At 43.6% G+C, this 23,223-nt stretch overlaps 1 protein-coding gene across 1 annotated transcript in view; it reads right to left on the bottom strand.

Moving 5' to 3' along the window:
* Positions 1 to 23,223, bottom strand: part of HERC3 (HECT and RLD domain containing E3 ubiquitin protein ligase 3) — a 1,624,372-nt gene that overhangs the window by 671,933 nt on the left and 929,216 nt on the right. Inside the window, exon 15 of the mRNA XM_044060395.1 lies at positions 4,200 to 4,313. Coding sequence (XP_043916330.1) covers positions 4,200 to 4,313 — 114 coding nt within the window. The remainder of the gene's footprint in view (positions 1 to 4,199; positions 4,314 to 23,223) is intronic.

Below are 23,223 nucleotides of genomic sequence, written 5' to 3'. Positions count from 1 at the left end.
CTCTCTAATGCTCTTGACTCTCTTTCAGAGGGTAGGGGGTTTTTGGCAGTGGCAGCTGCAACGCCCTTTGGGCCCTGAGAAATAGTTTCTGGGTCTGCAGCATGGGCCTTATACAAGTGGTAGTGAGAATCCGGGACCCTGTAATATCTCTGTCAGGTTTGGCAGGGGCCGGGGGAAGAGAATCAGGGGCAGAACTGGCATCATTGTATGCATCATCAACAACTGATAGTACAGGTGGTATGGCTAAAGGCCTATGCTGTGGCAAGTGTAAAAAAGTCCTTAGCCTTTTCCTAGAATCAGAAAAATCCTGACCCTGCCATTGAAAGTGTTCCCTCATTGAGTGTAAAGTTTCCCCAAAGGAAAACTCTTCTGGGGGGGAGGCAGAAGGAATTGAGTCTTCTGCATCCGAATCCTCATAAGGTGAGTATGGTCCTTCCTGATGGTCTGATAAATCTGATCCATCCGAGGAATAATCCGAGGAGAGAGGTTCAGGGGGTTCAGTCCTAGGCCTTTTGTCAGGAGGAGGTTGTGAGGCCCTGTCTGGGTGAGGTTGGGATCCCCTAATCAGAGATATAAGGTCCTCAAGCAAGGCTGAGAATCTGAGAACTTGAGGAGGGTCTCTGAGAGGAAGCTTTTGTTGGTAAGGCCTTGGAAATTTTAGCTGCTTTAGCCCTAGAGAAGGCCTTAATAGACATGGAAGCAGGGGGTCTAGCTGCCCCACGTGCAGGAGCAGAGATGTCCAACAGAATGGTGTCGGACAATTCTTGTGCGCCTGCTTCTTCGGTAGGAATTTCTGTAGCCGACTCAGCCGGGGCCTCTCTGGCCTCGGTTGTCGGAGGCATGTTTTTGGCAGAAGGAAGAACCGAGGACTCGGTTTCAGCCGAAACCGAGACATTCGCGGCAGGCCTAACCGTGGTTTCAGCCGAAACCACGGGCCGCGAGTGTCGGTCTTTTTCCTTGCGTTTTTTGGCTAAATGTGTAGTCGGAGTCTCTGATGGCATTTTATATGCAAAAGCGGGACCAAAAAACTCTTACGCAAACTACGACCGACGTCTAAGTGTCCGTCGGTTGAAGGAAGCACAGGCTAAACAAGCTGATACGTCGTGGTCTGGGCCTAAGCAAGGAAGGCAGTAAGAGTGGAAATCCTTATGAGGTATTTGTTTCCCACAAGTTAAACAATTATTTACTTTGTCTGACATCGGGGTACTTAGCTTTTTTAGAAGTCTTCGGTAGCTGAAATCTCTGGATCTGACAGACCGGCACTTGCGAACAGCTTCTGCTTCGGGCACCGCGCGGCAAGAAAGACTGAGGAAAATGGCGTTGGCTGATGCCTTTATACCCCAGAAGCTATGACGTCGGGTGAAGTGCGACATCAGCCGAGGCCAGACCCAGACTTTGGAACCCGGCCGACCGAAGGGCTGCCTGAGGCAGGACAACCATATGTTATGACTGCAGATGCATCCTAGAAGGACATCATCAAATAGTTCTGGCATTAAAGCACAGAACCAACAATGAGGGACACTGTGGCCTGGGCCTAGACAAGTGACACAGTACGAATGGAAGACCTGGTATGGTATCTGCTTTCCACAGGCGAGACAATTATTAAAGTTTTCTGACATCGGTTAGTGCAAGAAAAAAGGATGCCCAACGGAGTACTTAGCTTTAGAAGACTTCATCTTCAAATCGGAAACGAAACTCTGGTAGCGGCTGACCGGCACTCGTGCGAACTGCTTCTGCTTTGGGCCCCACGGCAAGAAAGACTGATGTAATGGCATCGGCTGCTTTCCTTTACACCCCTGATGACCTGATGTCAGTCTTCAAGCGACAGCAACTGAAGCAGAAATACTAAGTCTCTGGTATTCAGGCTGGCCGAGGGCTACCCCAGCAGGGATAACCCAAATGTGATGACTGCAACAGAGAAACATGAAAAACATCAGGGAAATCACCATCACCATCCCCACAACAGTGGTGGGATGTTGTTTTACAGTACAGATCAATACCCAATATTCCCTCCATAATATGATTTTGGATTGTTAAGTTTTCTTCTATAAGGGTTATTCCTGTATCAGCCAGGTTAGGTCACATCTCAAAAGTGTAGTCATGTATGATATGTAGAACTTACTAATGGGCCCAATCTAACAAATAAGGACCTGTGAGAATCGTCAGCTCTCAATTCAGCCATAAGTGACCAATGGGGAAGAGACAGCTGCAGACTCCTAAAACTGGAGTTTAATGGCTAAACCTTTAATACAGTTTAAGGACTTGCTCATCCCCAGGATACACCCCACAATAAATTGCTGAAGGTGCACTTCTCCTGCACCTGTCATTGTTGGTCAGCAGTGGACTTCAAATTTAATCTTTTTTTCTATTCCATAGAGTGCAGGTAGCATGAAGGGAACAACAGACAGTCACGGACAGACTGAGACAAAGCTTTTGCAAATGCCTGGCCTCCTGATCCTCATCTTCTCCTAGTTACCCAATGGATTACTGGGGCAGATAGGTTAGTCAAATGGTCCATTTCAGGCATGACTCAGGCCAGCCACATATTGTGTATACACAAAAAATACATCTATATGTATAAAATCAGAATAATTATTTTTATGTATGCACAACAGCTGACATTTTTACAGGATATTTACAAGGACAGCATGAAACACTTTCATGTATGCAGCAAATGAAAAAACAAAACAAAAAAATCTATATTTCTATATAATCAATTATTTTCATGTATGCACGGCATCTGACTTTTTTCAGCATACATTCAAGGGAAACATGCAACATTTTTACACGTGTACAGCACATGACATTTTTGCAGGCTATTTATGACAGAAATGTGCAGTATTGGGGACGTGTACATCCTTGTAAAATATCTGAAGTAAAAAAGATACAAATAGTTATTTTAAGTGGATCAGACAGAGTGGGTGCTTTGGTGGTTTGATAAAACATTTGCATTATATTGTGTCAAACAAGTGAACTTTTAATGAGATTTTAAATTTTATCAGAGTTTGGTGATGTTACTGATGATTGTAGACATATTAGGACTTGTACAGCTAATCTGTTATAGCTTTTTCTGTAGTGCTCATGATGGAAAGTGCACAGTATTAGCATCTGAATCCATATTTCGCAGAGAGCAGGAGGAACTAATGTTCATATTAAAAGTATGAAATAAGCAGAAATGTGAAAGCAGCACTCTGTAGATACTAAGGAAGAACAGCAAGGTTGTTTGTAGACTGACATGGGTCACTGTTGCTTCTAGAATTACTTACCTTTTTCTGCTGCTGAAATTCTACAACAAAACAGAAGGCTGTAGTATGCCCTATCATCAGTGTGATAAAAAGCAGCTCAGGATCATGTAAGAGACCAGATCACCAAGAGACCATGTTTACACCACCAGATGTTCATCTCATTGTCCTGTACCTTCTTTTGCAAGTGGCCAAACCAAAGTACTGGCACTTGAGGTATTTCTTTATGTCCTGTACCTCTGACAAGCAATACAGGTAGGGTGCAAATGACAGTCCTGGCCTGCATGTGATCAAACAACTGACAGTAAGACATAGGACATGGTAACGTTCCTAAATATATGTACATTTATGTATGAACTGTGAGAGCAACAGAAAAATGGAAAGTGCAATGACAAAGCATGCTCTCCTGGCTGATATCAATACATAACATCACAAAGTTTGCCAAAAAGAGGTGCATTGGTCCCGAAGTGTCAGAAAATGTTTAGAACTGTGCTGACCCTACAAAGGGTCTCTGAAATGAGATGCACTATGTTTAACTTTTTTTTTTTTTGGTGATGTGGACATAGTACTTTCTGTATCTCAGCAACTAGTAAATCTCCACTTCACATGACCAGAAATAACATCCGCTCTTCCACTTTCAGATGCATTTCAGAATTAAAAACAAAAAAAAGTTCAAGTCTCATTCTTGATGCTTAACAAAATATGTCAGCATTGCTCCAGATATGCATCTTTACTCGCTGTTGCAAAACAGGCCTCAGTGAAGAGGAAGCATTTACTGCGTTTTCTTCTCCTCATATTTATGAACTACAACAAACTGTAATATATTACTAATTTAAAGGATGGTGGTCATTAACATCAACAGGCACATCAAATTAAGCTGCAATGTCTAAGAGTTCTTGAAGAGGTTGTCAGCTAAAAAGTAAAAAGGAGCACATGGATGGAATGTAAAACACTTACTGAGCTAGCATTGTTTACGAACCACATGAGATAATCTTCCTGAATATCCACCAAGTCACTTATCTCACGAATATAAAACTTATCATACTCCACATGTCTTGCTTTGATATTCACCTGCAAGACAAAACTCATGTTAGTGATGACAAAAAATGCTGTACTATAGTAAATATAAACAACTTTCTTATAAATGATATACATCCTTTTCCATATAAACTTGACTCAAGTTACAGTTATATTCCTTGCATCTAAATCCTCTTGCCATTTCAGCTTTCATTAATAATGGCGTGTTTTAGGAAGTTACTGTACAAAACTGCAAATGGACTGATTACATCTCTGAAGTTCTCTTGACAAAGGCAACCTGCTGTCTCAAACATCAGACATAATTTATACTACATTGGAAAAACTGATCTAATGGATCTTGCAGGAAGTTTAACACCAGCTTTAAGTTAGTGTGATACAAAATTAAATGTTTCAGATACCTGCAATTTCATTACAGTTTCAAATTTCCTATATGATCACTTGTTCTATTCATCTAGTGATGTAAGAGATTCACACATCGTAGAGTGGGGACAGCAAACATTTGAGAACATACAATGTTTAATGGGATGGACCAGATTTAGACAGACTAAGGAACTAAGACCACCTCAATCTTGAGAGCTGAACCCTACTGTTTAGCCACATGCGGTCACTAGGTGAAGAGTGACTGGCAATACAACTTCATATGGCATGAGGGAAGGAGTTCTGGAAATAACACAGATTCTTCCCATATGCAAATCACCTGAAGTAGTACCTTTAAAAAAAGAAAAGTTAAAAAAAATGTGAAACAGCATGGTACTTGGATTCACAATCTTTCCAAGAACACTGGGTCTTTAGCTCATTACCAGTGAATGGACTAGGAGCTGATTTGAAAATAGCAAAAGCGTAAAACATGAATGCACAGCTATAAAAGTAATTTTTATTTACTTTCTTTATTTTTGTTGAATGGGTTATTACCACTGGACATGGCTTATTTATTTTCAGGGGAGACCCAGTGTACTGTGTACTGAATTACATTAAATTTGGCCAGGACACCCTACCCTTTCTAATATTCTACTAGGAGTATAATTTGGTGGTCTAGAAAAAGCTATTAACACACAATAGGCTGAGGAATTGACAAATAACAGATAGTACAGTTATGGAGGACATTTAACTTGTCATTCTGAAAAAAGTGTTTCATACATTGAGCTTTATCTGGTAAATTAGCCCATTCATGGGGAATATTTAAGTTTCTTGCTGTGAAAGAGGAGGAGTTTCTAAAAACTGGTTTTACAGGAATATGAGGATCTAGGGCTAAACTTAAAGCTGAGACAAGTAAAAGAAGGGAAAGATATATATTTATTTATTACACACAATTTTATATATATATATATATATATATATATATATATATATATATATATATATATATATATATATATATATATATATATAATTTATATACACACATACAACACACACAGCCCATATATATATATATATATATATATATATATATATATATATATATATATATATATATATATGGATCTACTGCAAATTATTGAAGACTTACTTTCTCAAATCCCATTTCATTGAACCCACTTCTTCAAATCTCATTATATCGAACTCAAGGAACTATAAAAGGAAACCCCGGGAAAGGAATCACTTGCCCACCATGGTGAACTTAACCCTTCCTCCACTGTAGTGTGATCTCGGAGTTGGTATCTTTAATTAGAGGGGATGTGGGGGTGAAGCCAAACACTTGGAGGATTTTTTTGTTGTTCTGTTTGTTTTGTCCTGGTGGTCGAGTGATGCCTTCCCGGGGTTTCCTTTTTGTAGTTCTGGGAGTTCGATAGGAGATTTGAAGAAGTGGAATTTAGATATATATATATATATATATATATGTATATATACAAATGCACACACACACACACACACACACACACACACACACACACACACACACACCTACACCTACCTCTCTCTCTCTCTCTATATATATATATTTTTTTTTTTTATGGCGGGCTTAGCTAAAGAAGTTGCCTGTTAAAGGCTTAACACTATATAAGCAACAGCAGAAAAAGAAGTGTCATGCTTATGGTAAAGAAACTGTTGAGCGTTTATTTTGCTCTCCTGCACATAAAGTGAGGAAAGTTACAAAAATAAAGTGAAATAGAGAAGGGATAGAACAAATTAAATTCAACATCATTTTGTATGGAGAATGAGAGGTGATTGCTGAAAAAGTTGATGAAATGGACAATATTTTTCCATGGGCTTGTCAAATGTGGAAAGCTATAAGCATTATATGACAAGAAGTCAGACAGAATAAGATTGTTGCAAAGATTAAGATTTGGTCGTAGAGAACAGGGAGGGGTTACAAATAAAGATGTGTTATTTTTTTTTTAAACAGAAACATGAGATGCTTTGAAATGTTCTGTTTTAATACAACACCCTACTCTCTTCAAGTGAGGAAGAACGGACTGGTGCACCAAGCAGCAGGAGGTGGAGTGCATGCCCTGTGGAAATGGCAGGACTGACTACAGAAAATAAGTATCAAAATGAAGGTACTGTTTTCAGAACAGTCCAAGAAAATAACCTGGCTAATGTAGGTAGCAATGATTGATTTGCTAAATGAGTCAAACCTGTTGAGGTTGTTGCAACAAGGAATAACACTTTCAAGAAATGTCATTTGTTGGAAGAAAATTAGTGGAGGAAAGTCTGAGATGCAGATCTCCAAGGGTGATATCTTGTATGTCTACTGAGGAGTTATGATGCTTTATGGAAGCAGCAGTGTGGTGACAGGAAAGATGTGCACACAAAGTCAAAATGCCAGCAGAATGCGGAGTAGCTGCTGGAGTGATCCACAAGAGAAACAAATGCTTCTGTATGAAAAAGGCCAATTATAAAAAAAAGAGGTCCAAAACAATGATTCTCTGTACGCCCCCTTCCCAGACAAACTCCAGTCACAGAGCTTAAGGGCATCCTGGGGTCTTCACCACCACCATCATAGGTTTCTTTTTTTTCAGTACTTTCCTGGCCTACCCCCATCCAACAGTGTACTTTATGGCATATCATCCCACCTCCCCAGCAACTCAGCCAGATCCATCGCCCTTTTTCCCCACTTTGGACAATGCCCCCTCAATGAGACATCACCAGCCTCCACCAGGGGATCACCACAAGGAATGTCCATGTAAAGCCCCCCTCCCCCCAAGGAAGGCCATGCTCATCCCTCCCTCCCTTGCTGCTCTATCAATACCCTGAGCTGCTAATCGAACCTGGCTCAGCCGGCCTGTAGTCAAGTCTTTATCACTCTACACTACTAGAGTGGCTTTGCAGTTCTAAATATGTAACAAAACTGGAGGAAGGAAGATTATGAAAAAAAGTCAGTGGGAAAGAAGAAATTAGGGGGGGAATAATGAAAGTACAAGGAGAAAGATATTACATACAGCTACTCTCACAACATACCTTAAGAAGATTGGGGATATTAAATTGGTACATGTGGGAGATTTGTAACAGCTAAGAAATAGGAGCAGCTCTAGATACTTTTATCTGGTAAAGTGATAGAGTCAGTGATGAAAGAAGAATGCTCAAGAACTGCTATAATCGTAAAAAAATAAAAGCATGAACACTGAATGTAATTACAATTAGGACAGTTGTGTAAAGGCTTGTGTGATAAAATGAGTCTGTATTAGGTTAAAAATTACATATTTTACAAATACTGTGGAACATAGTGACTTGTTTGAGAAAAATATGCTTTACTAAATATGGAAGCAGTGGTAATAGATGTGCAATTTTAACATATTCATAGGTTCACAGGAGGTTACTAGGCTAATGGAACCGTCTTTACAAGTCTAGTCATGTAAAAACCTGTACATCCTAATTGACCATAGTTAGATGGTCATTGTTAGCAGAGTGATGCTATGATCGGTACGACTACCTCTGTCCATGAGGGACATATGTGGCACCCCAGAGAATTTACTGTCACCCACCCAGTTGTCAAGGTTGCACTTAAATAGTGTCATTGGGAAGCTTTGGTCCACATGAAGTGGGAGCTTATTCCAGAGAAATAATCTCTTGGAGATGCATCTGTCTCTCCAAAACGTGGAAACATTAAGCCAGACTTTTAAAGTATAGGAAAATTATAAAATGTGATGGGCTACAGTTAAAAAAGATAGGGGAATTCAGATACAGTAGAGGACAGCTTAAAAATAGAAACAGATGATTTTTAACACATTACCCATTAAACCCTAGTGCCCTCTAGGCAATAAACACTGCCTGCTTACATTTACATTTCTAATTGAAAAAAACATGTTAGCTACAGGTACTGAAAGACTTCATTGTAAAGCTAACACGATGGGCAACACAAGTACACTGGTAACGGACCTCTGCATAGCATAGATACAGATTTGTTTTGTCCACTTTCCACCGACTTCCGAACCCCAACTTCTCCTAGAACTTCTCTGAGTCCACTACACTGGAAAGCACACCCTGGACTTCCCCTTTACTGGATGGGCGCCAGCCGCTGGACAAGGATATTCTCTGGGACCACAGCAGCAGTGAAGTCAGGGTTCTCATATTGTGGCCAAACTGTGATTTTCGGATTTTTCTAAGCCTTACTCACCCCACATAGTGGAGTTACGTGAATAGGCTAGGTAGGCGATGAGGTGTGGCCTGTGAGGACATACCTAACTGGGTCTAAAAAAGCAATCATGCCTCCTTCGCCATCTTGCAAGCCCATAGTGGTGATTGCAATGAATCCCAGCCTCTACTATGGCTTGACAAGCAATTCACCCTCATCTGTATGCATCCCTCCACCACAACTGGCATGTCTGCTCTGTCAGAAGTCCAAATCACTACTCCATCCCTAAAAGTACAGTTGTGTACACTTACCATAAATGTAAATGCTCGAGTGTATTCACTGTTGCAGTCCTAACCAATGGGTTATCCGGCTCCCGGTAGCCCTCAATCGGCCAGAATACCAAAGGTAAGTAATTATGACATCGGCTGTCGTTGGTTGTAAAGGACATCAGGGTGTCCAATACAAAAGGAGGCAGCCGTCATTTCCCTCAGTCTTTCTTGCCATAACAGTCAAGAGCCCCCAGAAAACAAGGCTTAACCCAAAAGTAACCTGGCTAAGAAAACCAGACCCAACCTGTACCTTAGGAAAGGAGAGCAGGAGAGGACCAAAAAGGGGTAAGGATCAAGGGAAACCAGGACTGCAACAGTGAACACACTAACATCTACATTTATGGTAAGTGTACACAACTGTACTATGTTCATCGTGTTTCACTGTTGCAGTCCTAACCAATGGGTTGATTGCCAAAGAAAAGGGAGGAGGTACCAACAGAATCGAGGACTGGAGAGAATGCCCTGCAGAAGAGCAGTGGCAAACCCTGCCCTGGATCTAGAAAACAAAGGCAAATTATAATGCTTTGTGAAAGTGTGAACAGAAGACCACGTGTCTTTAGTAGGGACACCCTTTAAAAAGGCTGCAGAAGTAGAAGCTGCTATTGTGGAGTGGGTCCTAACTTCTTGAGGAGAAACCCTGCCATGAAAGGAATAACAGAAAGTAATAAAATGTGCAATCCACTTAGAAATGGTTTGCTTAGCTATAGCCTTGCCCGGAGCTCCAGGGGCAAAACTGGCCAACAACTGTGCTGATTTCCGATAGTACTTAGTCCTGTCCAGGTAAAACCTGAGCTGCCTGTCCACATCAAGAGAATGTAGGATCCTTTCACCTCTATTCCAAGGATTAGGAAAGAAGATAGGACGATGTATGGACTGATTAAGAGTCAGACTAGAAACCACCTTAGGCATAAAGAGGGACTGGTTCCCAGAGAAACACGATCTGTATAGAAAATAAGAAAAGGCTCCACAGCCATCAAAGCTTGCAGCTCCAAAACTCTCCTTGCCAAAGTTATAGCCAAAAGGAAGGCAGTCTTCCATGAGAGAAACTTTAAATCTGCAGTGGCAGCTGGCTCAAAAGGAGGAAGAGTGAGTTCCTCTAGAACAAAATTAAGCTCCCAGGCTGGAGTAGGTGCCCTTCTAGGAGGCTTTAAGTTGCAAGCACCTCTGAGAAACATTTTCATCAGGGGATGAGAGAAAATGAGTTGCTTAAAAAAACAATGAGCAGAAATGGCTGAAGCATGGATCTTGATAGAGGAAAAAGAAAGACCACCCTGCAGCAAATCAGCCAAGTATTCCAGGATCAGAGGAAGAGTAGGCTGAGAAGATTCCCCTCTAGCTTGCATCCAATGAGAGACTCTTTCCCATTTGCCAGCGTAGGACTTCCTAGTGCTAGGCCTCCTGAAGTACGTTAACCACCTGCTGGGAAAGGGAAAATGAAATGAATTTATTCATACAATGAGCCAAGCTGCCAAATGGAGAGACTGAAGATGAGGATGCAGAATGTTTCCCCCTCCCTGAACCAAAAGATCTGGTTTCAGAGGAAGATGCCAAGGAGGAAACTGGGAGAGATTGCGAAGCAGTGGATACCAATGCTGCCTGGGCCAGTCTGGAGCTATGAGAATAGTCCTTGCTCTTTCGTCCCTGATCTTCAATAATACTCTGGGAAGAAGAGGAGGGAAGGCATAAACTGACAAGCATGCAAAGGAAGGACAGAGCATCCACTCTCCAGGCTCTGCTGTGATGCGTCTGGTGCAAAAAAGTGGTAGAAGGTGGTTGTTAAGATCCACCTGAGGAGTGCCCCAATGTTGAATGATGCTGTAAAAGACTGCTCTGCTCAGTTGCCACTCGTAAGGATCCAGGGTCTGTCTGCTCAACTGGTTTGCTAAAACACTGAGTCTCCCTAGAAGAAACTGAGCTAGGAGATGCAGGCCCAAGGATGATGCTGTGGACCAGAGAATCATGCTCTGTCTACACAGGGGGTAAGAATGACTCCCTCCCAGTTTGTTGATGTACCACATGACTGTGGTGTTATTGGTCCTGACCAGCAGAGTTCCCGGAGAAAGAAGATGCTTGAAAGCTAGTAAGGCCTGCTGAACTGCCATCAACTCCTTTAGGTTTTATGTGCAGATACATCTGCTGGGCATTCCAACATCGCTGCATGCATCTGCCATCCAGGTGAGCTCCCCAGGTGTAGTCCGATGCGTCCATGGTAAGAACTGCATGCCCTTGTTTTGAAGACAGGCTGTCGCCCACCATAAAAACCCTGTCTGCAGACATGGAAGCAGAGGAATCATCACATCCAGGTCCTGTGTGTGTCGACACCAAGTGTTCTTGAGGTACCACTGCAATTTCCTTATATGCAGTCTTGCATATGGAATCATGAGAATGCAAGAGGCCATGTATCCCAGAGCTTGCAGGTATTTCCTTGCAGGGAGCTGGGACAGGCTTGCCAAATCCTTGAAGTAAACAAAGAGTCGCCTGCTTCTCTTGGGTGATATACATCATCTGGGCGGCTGTGTTCAGACTCGCTCCCAAGAATGTTATCTCCTTGGCTGGCACCATTTTTGATTTTTCCACATTGAGTGTGTAACCCAGGGAAGAGAGAAGAGTCTTTACAAATTCCAGATCCTTTAACAGCTGTTCCTGAGAATTTGCTTGAATTAGACAGTTGCCCAAGTATGGCTAAAGTTGCATTTTCTTCTGCCTGCAAAAAGCAATGACTGGAGCTAGGCACTTTGTGAAAACTCTAGGAGTAGTAGATAAGCCAAAAGGCAGTGCAGAGAATTGGTAATGTTATTTTCCCACTCTGAAACAAAGGTACTGCCTGCAACTTTCCCTGACAGGGATGTGCAGATAAGCTTCTTTGAGATCCAAAGTTACCAGCCAGGAGTCCTTGTCTAACACAGGCAGTAACTGATGCATAGTGAGCACTTTGAACTTTGAAAGTACTGAGAGAGAGTTCAGAATGGATAGATCTATAATTGGATGCCAGGTGCCTTCTTTTTTTGGTACCAAGAAAAGTCTGGAATAGAAGCCCTGGTGTACCTGCTGAGCAGGAACTGATTCTATTGCCCCCAGATGTAACAGAGACAAAATCTGCTTTTCTACTTCTGCCCTTTGGTTTGGAGGAGTCCCTGGGAATCCTTTGGGTACAGGAAAGGTGTGGAAAAAAAACCTGTGTCCTTGTGATACAGTTCTGAGTACCCATTTGTCGTCCGTGATGGTGGCCCAGACATCTGCAAAAATAGCCAACCTTTTCTCTAAAGGATTCTCCGGGCAAGCAGGCAAGTACAGTTTTGTACCTACCATAAATGTAGATGTTCGAGTGTTCACCCTGTTGCAGTCATCACACTTGGGTTATCCTGCCGTCAGGTGGTCCCGCAGTAGGCCAGAATTCCAAAGTCTTGGTCCGGCGTCAGATGCTGTCGCTTCTTCCCTGACATCAGTGCACCAGGGGTATAAATAATGCATCCAACGCCATTTTCTTCAGTTTTTCTTGCCTCAGATGTCAGGTGCCCCCAAAAAGGTGGCCAGTAATTAGTACCAATTTAAGAAATTTTAGCACAAACACAAAATCCCTCCAGCTATAAGCAAATACATCAGGAAGGTATTGTAGAGATTTAGCCAGTTAGATCAGAGGGGATGGAGGGAGGGTAACCTGGACTGCAGCAGGGTGAACACTCTAACATCTACATGTATGGTAGGTACAAAACTGTACTATGTTCATCGTGTTACCCTGCTGCAGTCATCACATTTGGGTAGAATCCCAAAGCTAGGGATGGGTGGAGGAGTCATAGAGGGTTAGAGAAGGCTAGAAGGCCCTGCAGAACTGCAGTGGCGAAGCCAGTCCTAGTCTTAGAGTAAAGTGGTAAGTGATAGTGTTTGGTAAAGGTGTGTACTGAACTTCAAGTTGCAGCTTCCAAAATCTCCTTGGTTGGAACCCCCCTGAGGAAGGCTGTAGATGTAGCTGTTGCCCTGGTGGAATGGGGCCTAATGGTAGCAGGAACTGGTTTTCCATGATGGGTGTAGCAAAAATGAATGCAATGTCCTATCCATTTGGAAATGGTTTGTTTTGATATAGCCTTCCCTTGTGAAGCTGTAGCATAGGATATGAAGAACTGGTCAGATTTTCTGAAAACCTTAGTTTTATCCAAGTAGTAACGTAGTTGCCTGTGAATGTCCAAGGAATGCAGGAGTCTTTTTCCTTTGTTCTGTGGATTTGGGAAGAAGGTGGGTAAGTGGATGGTTTGATTTAAAGCCACACTGGAAACCACCTTAGGCATGAAGGAAGGATTAGTTCGTAGAGAGACTCTGTCTTTATGGAAAATGAGGAAAGGTTCCACTGCCATTAGTGCCTGCAGCTCTGAGACTCTTCTGGCTGAAGTTATTGCTAGCAGCAGAGCAGTCTTCCATGATATAAACTGTAGATCTGCAGAGAAAGCTGGTTCAAAGGGAGACAGCGTTAGTTTTTCCAGAACAAAATTGAGGTCCCATGTTGGTGTAGGTGCTCTCCTGGGGGGCCTAATGTTTTTTGCCCCTCTGAGGAACTGCCTTAGAAGTGGATGTGAAAATAAGGGTGGATCCGTGTTGTAGTGAGCTGAAATAGCTGATGCGTGGATTTTAATGGAAGAAAAAGAAAGTCCTTTGTGCAACATCTCAGTTAAATACTGTAGAATCTGAGGCATGTGAGGCTGAAGTGTATTTTGGCCTTTAGCTTGGTTCCAGGCGCAAAACCTTTTCCATTTGACCGAGTAGGCCTTTCTGGTGCTGGGCCTCCTAGCTTCCAGAATAACATCCATAACTGCTTGGGATAGAGGAGCTGGCTGGATGGTTAGGTGATTTGCCATGCAGCCAGATTTAAGGTTTTGAGCTGGCTGTGTAGAATCTGACTGTTTTGCTGTGTGAGCAAATGGGCAATGTGTGGTAAAATCCAAGGTGGGCCCTGGGCCATATTCCTTGATAGTGGGTACCAGTTCTGGCATGGCCAGTCTGGGGCTATGAGTATCAGTCATGGTCTCTCCTTTCTGACTTTCAGAAGCACCTTTGCGAGGAGAGGCAATGGAAGGAAGGCATATACTGTCAGGTTTTTCCAACTGAATGAGAGTGCGTCCACTTTCCAAGCTTGATGGTGAAGTGTTCTTGTACAAAATTTTTTCAGCTGATAGTTTTGGGGGCTGGCAAACAGGTCTATGTCTGGAAGGCCCCAAAACTGAGTTATCATTGTAAATACTTGTGGATCCAGTTTCCATTCGTGAAGATCCATGATGTTTCTGCTGAGGTCGTCTGCCAATGTGTTCTTTTTTCCTGGCAGTAATTGAGCTTGTAACTGAACTTGGTAAGCCAGTGCTGTGTTCCACAAGGTCATTGCTTGCCTGCATAGAGGGTAGGAGTGTGTATCCCCTTGTTTATGTACCACATTACTGTGGTGTTGTCCGTCCTTATTGTAAGTTGTCCTGGATGTAATAGGTTCTTGAAGGCTATCAGAGCATTCTGTACAGCTAGCATCTCTTTTTGATTGATGTGCAGATTCCTTTGATCTGCAGTCCATATGCCTTGAACGCACTGTCCTGCCATGTGTGCCCCGCAGGCGTAGTCTGATGCATCTGTTGTCATAGTTTGCCTGGCTGGGGGCAAGGTGAAAGGCTGACCCTTGTTGAGGTGACATGCCTGTGACCACCATAGAAACTCCTGATGTAGGCAGGGAATGAGAGATATCATTGTGTCCAAGCTGTGGCTGTGTTGAGACCATACGCTTTTTAGGTACCACTGTAATTTCCTCATATGCAGCTTTGCAAATGTTATTAGTAGAATGCAAGATGCCATGAAGCCCAAGGCCTGCAGAATTTTTCTTGCAGGGAGTTGGGTCTTTGTTGCCATTGTTTTGAAATATTGAGTCAGTTGTAGTTGTTTGTCTGGCGTCAGATAAGCCTTCTGGGCCGTTGTATTCAAGCTGGCACCCAGGAATGTCATATTTTGTGAGGGTACTAGTTTTGATTTCTTTTCGTTTACTGTATACCCTAGGCAACTTAGAAGATGTTTTACAAAAGCAAGATGTTGTAAGAGGATGTCCTTGCTTTCTGGTTGGATGAGGCAGTCGTCCAGGTATGGATAATATTTGAATTCCTCTTTGTCTGCAGTATGCAATTACTGGTGCCAGGCATTTTGTGAAGACCCTGGGTGCAGTGGATAAGCCAAAGGGCAGTGCAGAGAATTGGTAATGGGTTGAACCTGCAATGAAATGGAGGTATCTTCTGCAACTTTGTCTGAAAGGGACATGCAGGTATGCCTCCTTGAGGACCAACGTTACTAGCCATGCTTTCTTGCCCAGAATGGGAAGAAGCTGCTGTAGTGTTAGCATATTGAATTTGGGTACTTGTAAGAAGATGTTTAGAATTGAAAGGTCCAGAATTGGTCTCCAGGCATTGTCCTTTCTGGGAACTAGAAAGAGTCTTGAGTAAAATCCTTGGCCTTGCTCTCGTGTAGGTACCAGCTGAATGGCTCTCATGTCCATGAGAGCTGTAATTTGTTTTTGTGCCTCTGCCCATTGATTTTCTGGCAGGTTTGGCATTCCTCTTTTCATTGGCAAGGTGTGGAAATGGAATCTGTATCCTCGTGAAATTATGTCTAGGACCCATTTGTCCTTTGTGACAATGTGCCAGTTGTCTGAAAAAAGTGCGAGTTTTCCTCCCAAGGGAGCTGCCAAGAGAGTGTTGCTTGGCCTGATGAGGTGTAAGTCATTGAGTTTGCCTTCTAGCAGTTTGGGGCCTGTCTTCTCCCTTCTGTGTTGCAGTGCCCCATTGTCGAGGTCTGTATTGGGCTTGTGGTTGTCCTCTGCCTCTTGGACGTCTATATTTACCCCTCTGTGGTCTGTCAGTAGCTGGAAAGGACCAATTTTTTTGTTGGCCAATTTCTGCTGAAGCGAGGGGGCTGTACCTGTAGAAAATCTTTGACTTGTCTGCATAGATTTTGCCTTATTCTCCATTTTCTTTAAGACTTCTTCTGCTTTAACTCCAAATAGAAAATCCTGCTGTAAGGGAGCATCTAAAAGCTTTGCTTTAACATGATCAGGCAGAGTTTGTTCCTTTAACCAAGCATGTCTACGTATAACAGACCCAGTGACAGATGCTCTGCAGGAAGCCTCTAAGGAATCAAACCCACATTGTAAAGTATGTTTGCCCACCTGTTCAGTTGCATGCAACAGATCCTGCATTTCTTTCAGTTCAGACTGTTGAGGGAGTGTGCTCATTTTTTGTCTTAACTGAGACATTAGAAATTGCTGATATTTTAGCATGTGAAATTGGCAATTTACTGCTCTCATAGCTAGAGTGGCTGAGGTGTAAACCTTTTTCCCCCACCTGTCAAGTGCTCTGGAGTCCCTTTCAGAGGGCACAGGATTTTTTTGCCATAGAAGCCTTAGCCTCTTTGGGACCCTGGGAGATGGTCTCTGGATCAGCAACAGGGCTTTTATAAAGGAATTTGTGGGAGTCAGGCACTCTATAGTATCTGTCTGGTTTGGCTGGAGCAGGAGGCAGAGAATCTGGGTTCAAACTAGATTCTAAGTAAACATCATCCACAATATCTAAAACTGGGGGGATGGTAAGTGGTCTGTGTTGGGGGAGTAAAAGAAACTCTCTGAGCCTTTTCTTAGAGTCAGAGTAGTCCTGACCTTCCCAGTGAAAATGTTCCCTCATAGTGTGTAAAGTTTCCCCAAAGGAGTAATCTTCAGGAGGAGAAGCTGAGGGAATAGAATCCTCAGCATCATAATCTTCATAGGTTTATACTAGGCTATCTGCCCTAAGGCATTTATAAGCCTAGCCCAGAGTTTTGTGGCTTACGCCACCCCTTATATTAAAAAATACTGTGCCCATTAGTTTGTTGTGCCTCTGTCCAGCAGTGACACAGAGATGATTCCTGGGGTAAACCTACGATCTCCCATCCACCGGTCAAGATTTCTCTTGAACAGAGCCAGCAATGTGCTCTGCCTCACATGGACCGGGATTTTATTCCACAACATAGGGAGTCTCTGGGTGACAAATCTATCCCTCCAGCATGTCCTATTTATATCCATGCTAAGGTTTAAGTCGCTTGCTCTAGTGGATCTGGTAGATTTGGATTTTTTGAGGTGGAGCTTGTCCATTAATTCCGGGTTGGACATGGCCTTGTATGTCAGGCACAGGTCACCTCTGAGCAGACGGTATGCGACTGAATAGAGCTGGAGTTTCTTCAGTCTGGCAGCATATGACAGATTTTGGAGTCCCTTTATCCTTTTGGTGAGGAACTTTTGGGGTCTCTCCAATTGCTGCAGGTGTCGGGTGAGATACATCCCGAATGGGGCATTGTACTCGATCATTGGTCTGATAAGTGAAGAGTACAGGGGAACAATGACCTCACTTGATCTGGGTGTGAATCCCTTCATGATCAGGTGGGCAATGTAGAAGGTTTTTCTAACCACTTTAGCAATGTGAGTGTCAAAAGAAAGGCCACTGTAAACCTGGGTCCCCAGGTCCCTGATAACCTCTTCTGTGCTTAGTGGATTGCCACCTATATGGTAGCTTGGGGTTACCTTGTTTTTCCCGAAGGGTATGACTATACATTTTTTGGCATTTAACTTCAGGCCATGGCTCTGGCACCAGCTATCAGTTTCCGTGAGACCCCTCTGAAGGATATCTGTGTCCGATGTACTTTCCACTATGGCTCCCAGTTTGCAGTCATCTGCAAACTTTGTCAGCCATAGTCCTCCTATGTTTGCCTGTACTTCTGAGAAGTAGATGCCGAACAACAGGGGGCCAAGGACTGAGCCCTGTGGGACACCACTTGTGACCGGCTTGGAGTCTGACATGGCGCCAGCTACTCTAACCCTGTGGGTTCTGTCCTTTAGCCAGTTTGCAACCCATCTTGTGACATATAGGTTTACATTTAAGCTAGTAAGTTTCTCTATAATACCCGAGTGGGGTATTGTGTCGAAAGCTTTTGCAGGGTCAAGGTAGGCTGTATGGACTGCCTTTCCCTCATCAATGGCCTTGGTGACTGTTTCGAAGAAGTCGACCAAGTTCAAAAGGCATGATCTGCCCTTGACAAAGCCAAACTGGGTCGGGTCCAATGTCTGCAAGTCCCTATGTCTTTGTTTATGAGTTCCATTATGATCCTCTCCATAGCTTTGCAGACCAGGCTTGTTAAGCTTATGGGGCGGTAATTACCAGGGTCCGTAGAGGCACCGCCTTTGTGGAGTGGGACCACAGTTGCCGTACGCCACTCCTTGGGCACGTATCCTGTGGTAAGGCTAAGATTAAACAGCTGCCTTATGTGCGGGTTTAGTTCCTCATTGAGTTCGTGTAGCACACAGCCGGGGACACCATCCGGTCCCATTGATGCTGTGCTTTTAGCTTTAGAGAGAGCAGCTTTCACCTGCGCATTGGAGATGTCTGGGAGGCTGCACTCCGCTGGGATAGTTATCTCTCCTTTTGGGCGGGAGAGGGGGGTGAAGTTTGCACTGAACCTGTCTGCCAGTATGTTGGCAATGTCTGTGGGTTCAGTGATTTTTGTATCATTTTGGACTAATTCTGAGCATATCTGGGAGTTTCCACCCAGGTTTCTAACATAGCTGAAGAAGGCCTTATGATTGTCTTTTGAATCTATGGCAATTTTTCTCTCAAAGTTGGCCTTGGATGATTTTATGAGTGCTCGTATTTTTTACTAATAATGATCAAAGGTGTCTTCTCTTTTATGGATTTTGCTCTATCATGTAACAGCTTTCTCCTCTTATTGTAAAGTTTGTTTATGGCTGGGGTCCACCAGACTGGACGTTTGCCCTTGGTGGAAAGAGTCTTGGTTTTATTAGGGATTGCCTGATCCATGCAGTCCTGGAGGTGTTCGTAGAAGGCATTTGTAAGGGCTTCTGCAGCTTGGGTTGTGGTTTCCACTGGCTCGGGGGCCTTGAAGGATACCACACCAGTCTTGAGTAGTGTGAAGTTTGCTTTAGAGAAGTTCTTCACTGTGGTCTTTTTTGTTTGGGGTGGGTTGGGGATGTGGATATCCAGTGAGATTAGTTTATGATCTGATCTCACCAATGAGGGATATACTTCCGGTGTGGAGTATTTTGTCCCCATGTTTGTGATGATGAGATCTAGTATATTTTCTCCTCTTGTGGGAACGGTGACTAGTTGTTCCATGGCATTTGAATTTATGAACTCCAGGAACCTTTGGGCTAGAAAGTTTGGGCTTGAGTAATGTTCCCAGTCTATATTCGGGTAGTTGAAGTCACCCAATATAATGGTGTTTGGAGATACATTTATACCCTCCAGTGTCTTCAGGAAGGCTGTGTGGGGTTCCTGAGTTTGAGAGGGTGGCCTGTAGCATGCTACAAATTGTAGAGCAGTTTTGCCTATGATTAATTGCACCTGGATGGTTTCCGATGCTTCGTGCATTGCCACCAACCTGGAGGTGTGGGTATCCTTGATGAATATGGATACACCCCCCTCCTTTTGTGGTGTGGTCCGGGTTTTGGGGCCGGAACGCATGATATGAGGTAAAACCTGATAGTGCCGGTGTGCTCTCAGGAGCCTTGAACCAGGTTTCAGTCACAGCACAGACATCGATGTTCTCCATTACTGAGAAGGGCCTCGAGTGCGTGCATTTTGAGATTTAGACTTCTGGCATTGAGCAGCATTACCCTAAGTTTCTTCCCATTTTTGTTTTCTAGGGTGGTAGGTTTAGAATTTGAGCCTTGCCTAAAAAAGGCACTATGGGGGTGGCAAGAGCCTTAGCCAATATCCGGAATCCCAGGGGTGACAGGTGCAAGCCGTCCCTTGCGAAGCAGCGTGGCTTGTCAAGCATATCATCCCGGGCAGACAGACACTGGATCCCCTTTGAATGACACCAGAAATTAAGCCAATTGTTAAAGCTGATCATCCTGTCTCTATGTTGTGGCATCATTCTTGGTGAAGGAAGGATGCTGCTCAGGGTCTGGGTCATACCTGCCTGGGCTACATAATCAGAGATCTCCTCTATGTCTCTTTTCATGTAGTCCAGGGAAGTACGTCTCAGGTCGTTCACACCAGCATGGACAATGACTGTGTCATATTTGTACTTGCTGTGGAGTGATCCGAGTGCTTGTGTTATGTGGTGGATTCTAGCACCCGATAGGCAGCTTACTGTGACCCTCTCCTTGTTCAGCCTGGTGAGTGGGACGTCAGTGTGTCTGACTATGGAGTCACCTATGACAAGTATGTTTGGTGTTGTATTTGGCCTTAAGGGCTGTGACTGCTTTGCACACTGGTTTTGTGGTTTATGTGTTGCCTGTGGTGTGTCATGAGGTGGCGGTTGCTTGGGTGTCTGCTTTGGAGGCCTCTGCTGTTTAGGTAAATTATTGCTCAGAGCCTCCGAGTATGTCTTTGTGTGTTTATGTGTTTGATTCATTGTTGTGATAGCTTTATGTGAGACTGGTTTTGTGGTGTGTGTAGTTGCCTTCTCCTCCTGTCTGGTCTTGCCAGTCCTGAGTAGAGAGAGAGCTCAGCCTCCAGTTTGGCTAAATAGCTGCATCAATATTCCCAGATTCACCAACTGGACAGGAGAGGACGCCAGCATCTGGCCCTTCGACATGCTAGAGAAATTAAGAAGTTAGGGGTGTAACTGAATAAAAGAGGACTTAGTAAGGAAGTGGGCACTCCTGGGGGGGGGGGGGGGGTTCGCTAGTGAGGGACTTTGTATAATACAGAAGTGCTAAGCCTGAAAAGAAGATGCTTTTAACACAGGTGCTGAGCTTTTCTTTTTTTTTTTTTTTTTGGAGAAAAAAAAAAGCTTTTTAGGAACAAGTGCTGCACTTTTTAGTTAAGGGATATACTGTTTAGATTACTAGTAGAGCAGTTCTAAGGGAAAAAATGAAGAACAGACTTTATGGAGCCAGAAAAAGTTTAACCTTGTTAAACCGGCGCTGCCCGATGCTGCTCTAGTGGCAACTCTGCTCTAAATCGCGCTAAAGCGTGCTTGATAGCAGGGGCAGGAAAGAGCCAGGAATTGACCCAATACGGCCAATAAAACTACAGTTTCAAGTCAGTAACCACTCCCACGGGGAGCAGGGAAGCTGCTCAATGTTTTTCACTCCACTGATCAACAGAGACTTTCCTTTAGCCCAAGCAAAAATGGCCTCACAGAAACTTACAAACAGTTCAAGAACAGCAAGCCTGTAACTGAACTTTTTTAAATCTCAGAAAAGTGGGAAAAAAGCAAGATTTTTTTTTGTTTTTGTTTTTTCAGAGATAGCAGAGGTTCACAAGTAATATCAAGTTATAACAAAGCAGTAAATGACCCCACACAAGAGTGCTAGGTCAAAGACAGAAAATATGCAAGTTCTGAGAAAAAACGATTTTAAAATTAAGTGCAAACAGGAAATTCAGTAAACAGCTTTTGGTTGTGCTCTAAATACAGCTACTAATGCAGGAATCAAGTTTAACAAGCCAGAAAATGCTCAAACTAGGCAACTATGCAGAAAAGCTTAGCAAATAAACAGAGAAAAAATACTTAAAATCTCAAAAGTGGCTCCCTTCTTCTCTCAGCGTTTTCTCCTCTTGGTGGGTGCTTCACCAACAGCCAACAAGCCTGAAAAGATGCCAAACCCACGAGGCAACTAGGTTTTAAGAGAGGAAGATGAAGGAGTTTTGGAAATGACCCCTACTGGTCAATAAAACTACAGTTTCAAGTCAGTAACCACTCCCACGGGGAAAAGGAGTAATCTTGGTCCTCAGAGGAGCCTGAGGAAGTAGACACTTGTTCAGAGGAGGTATAATCTTCCTCTTGTCTAGGTCTTTTGTCGGGTGGGGGTTGGGAACCCCTGATTAAAGAGATCAAATCTTCAGCCATTTTATGCATCTGTTTCTTAGGCAAGGGGCCTTGAACTGGAGACTGAAGTGCAGTCTTTTTAGGTTTAATAGGGGTCTTTAGCTTAGGATACATTTTTATGGTGAGCGTAGTCGGTCTGAAGACGCTTTTAGAAACCGAAGGTGTTTCTGCAGCACCATCTCTTTCTGTAGTGTCGTCGGTAGGGGCTAAACAAGATGGCTGCGTCGGCCTAGCACTCTCAGCCAAAGGCTCCGAAGCAGTCTCTGGTTCCAAATCTGCGGTAGTCAGGGGCTGCGTCGGAGCCTCACTGAAGACCGATGAACTGGTGACCTGTCCAGCCGAGGCCTCGGAGTCTGGCTTGGGTCTAGGCTGCCTGTCATTATCCTTGCGTTTTTTGTGCACGCTGGTAGTCGGTTGCTCCGATGGCATCATATAGTTAAATTTTCTACCATAGTGCCGTGCGAAATCAAAGTGTCTTTTTATAGTACGCTTATTAAACCTAGCACAAAAACGACAACCAGTGACGTTGTGGTCTGGGCCTAGGCAAGGTATGCAGTAAGAATGAAAATCCTTATGAGGTATTTGCTTCCCACAAGAAATAGAATTGCTAACTTTTTCTGACATCGGTCTGAGGCAAGAAAAGTTTCCCCAACGGGGTACTTAGCTTTATTGAAGACTTCGGATCTGAAATTCGACTTCGAAAATCTCAGGAGTCGGCCGACTGGCACTTGCGAACTGCTTCTGCTTCAGGCACTGCGCAGCAAGAAAGACTGAAGAAAATGGTGTCGGATGCATTATTTATACCCCTGGCGCACTGACGTCAGGGAAGAAGCGACAGCAACCGACGCCAGACCAAGACTTTGGAATTCCGGCCGACTGTGGGACCACCTGACGGCAGGATAACCCAAGTGTGATGACTGCAGCAGGGTAACACGACGAACATCAGGCAGAAGTTGGACAGAGTCATTGAGAATGCTTGGATTGAAATGTAGGCTTAGAACTTCCCACCTTGGAAGTGGAAGCATGCCAATGCTTAGACCTTTGAGGGTTAACCACCTGTCCCCTAGAAGATGTGTAACCTCTAGTCCTAGAATGGTTCTGTCCTGCTGGTATCAGGAAACATCCAACTCTTAGAAAAGTAATTCCTGCTGAAGCAGAACTTGCAGAAAGTCTAACAGTTTGCATAGACTTGGCCTTATCCTCCATCTTTTTGAGCACTTCCTCCGCTTTACTGCCAGAAAAGCTGTCCTTATGTAAAGGTATA

This window comes from Protopterus annectens, chromosome 2.part0 (assembly GCF_019279795.1).
Source record: "Protopterus annectens isolate FY-2018-M chromosome 2.part0, PAN1.0, whole genome shotgun sequence".
Lineage (NCBI taxonomy): Eukaryota > Metazoa > Chordata > Ceratodontiformes > Protopteridae > Protopterus > Protopterus annectens.
This window is presented reverse-complemented; position numbering and strand designations above follow the sequence as displayed.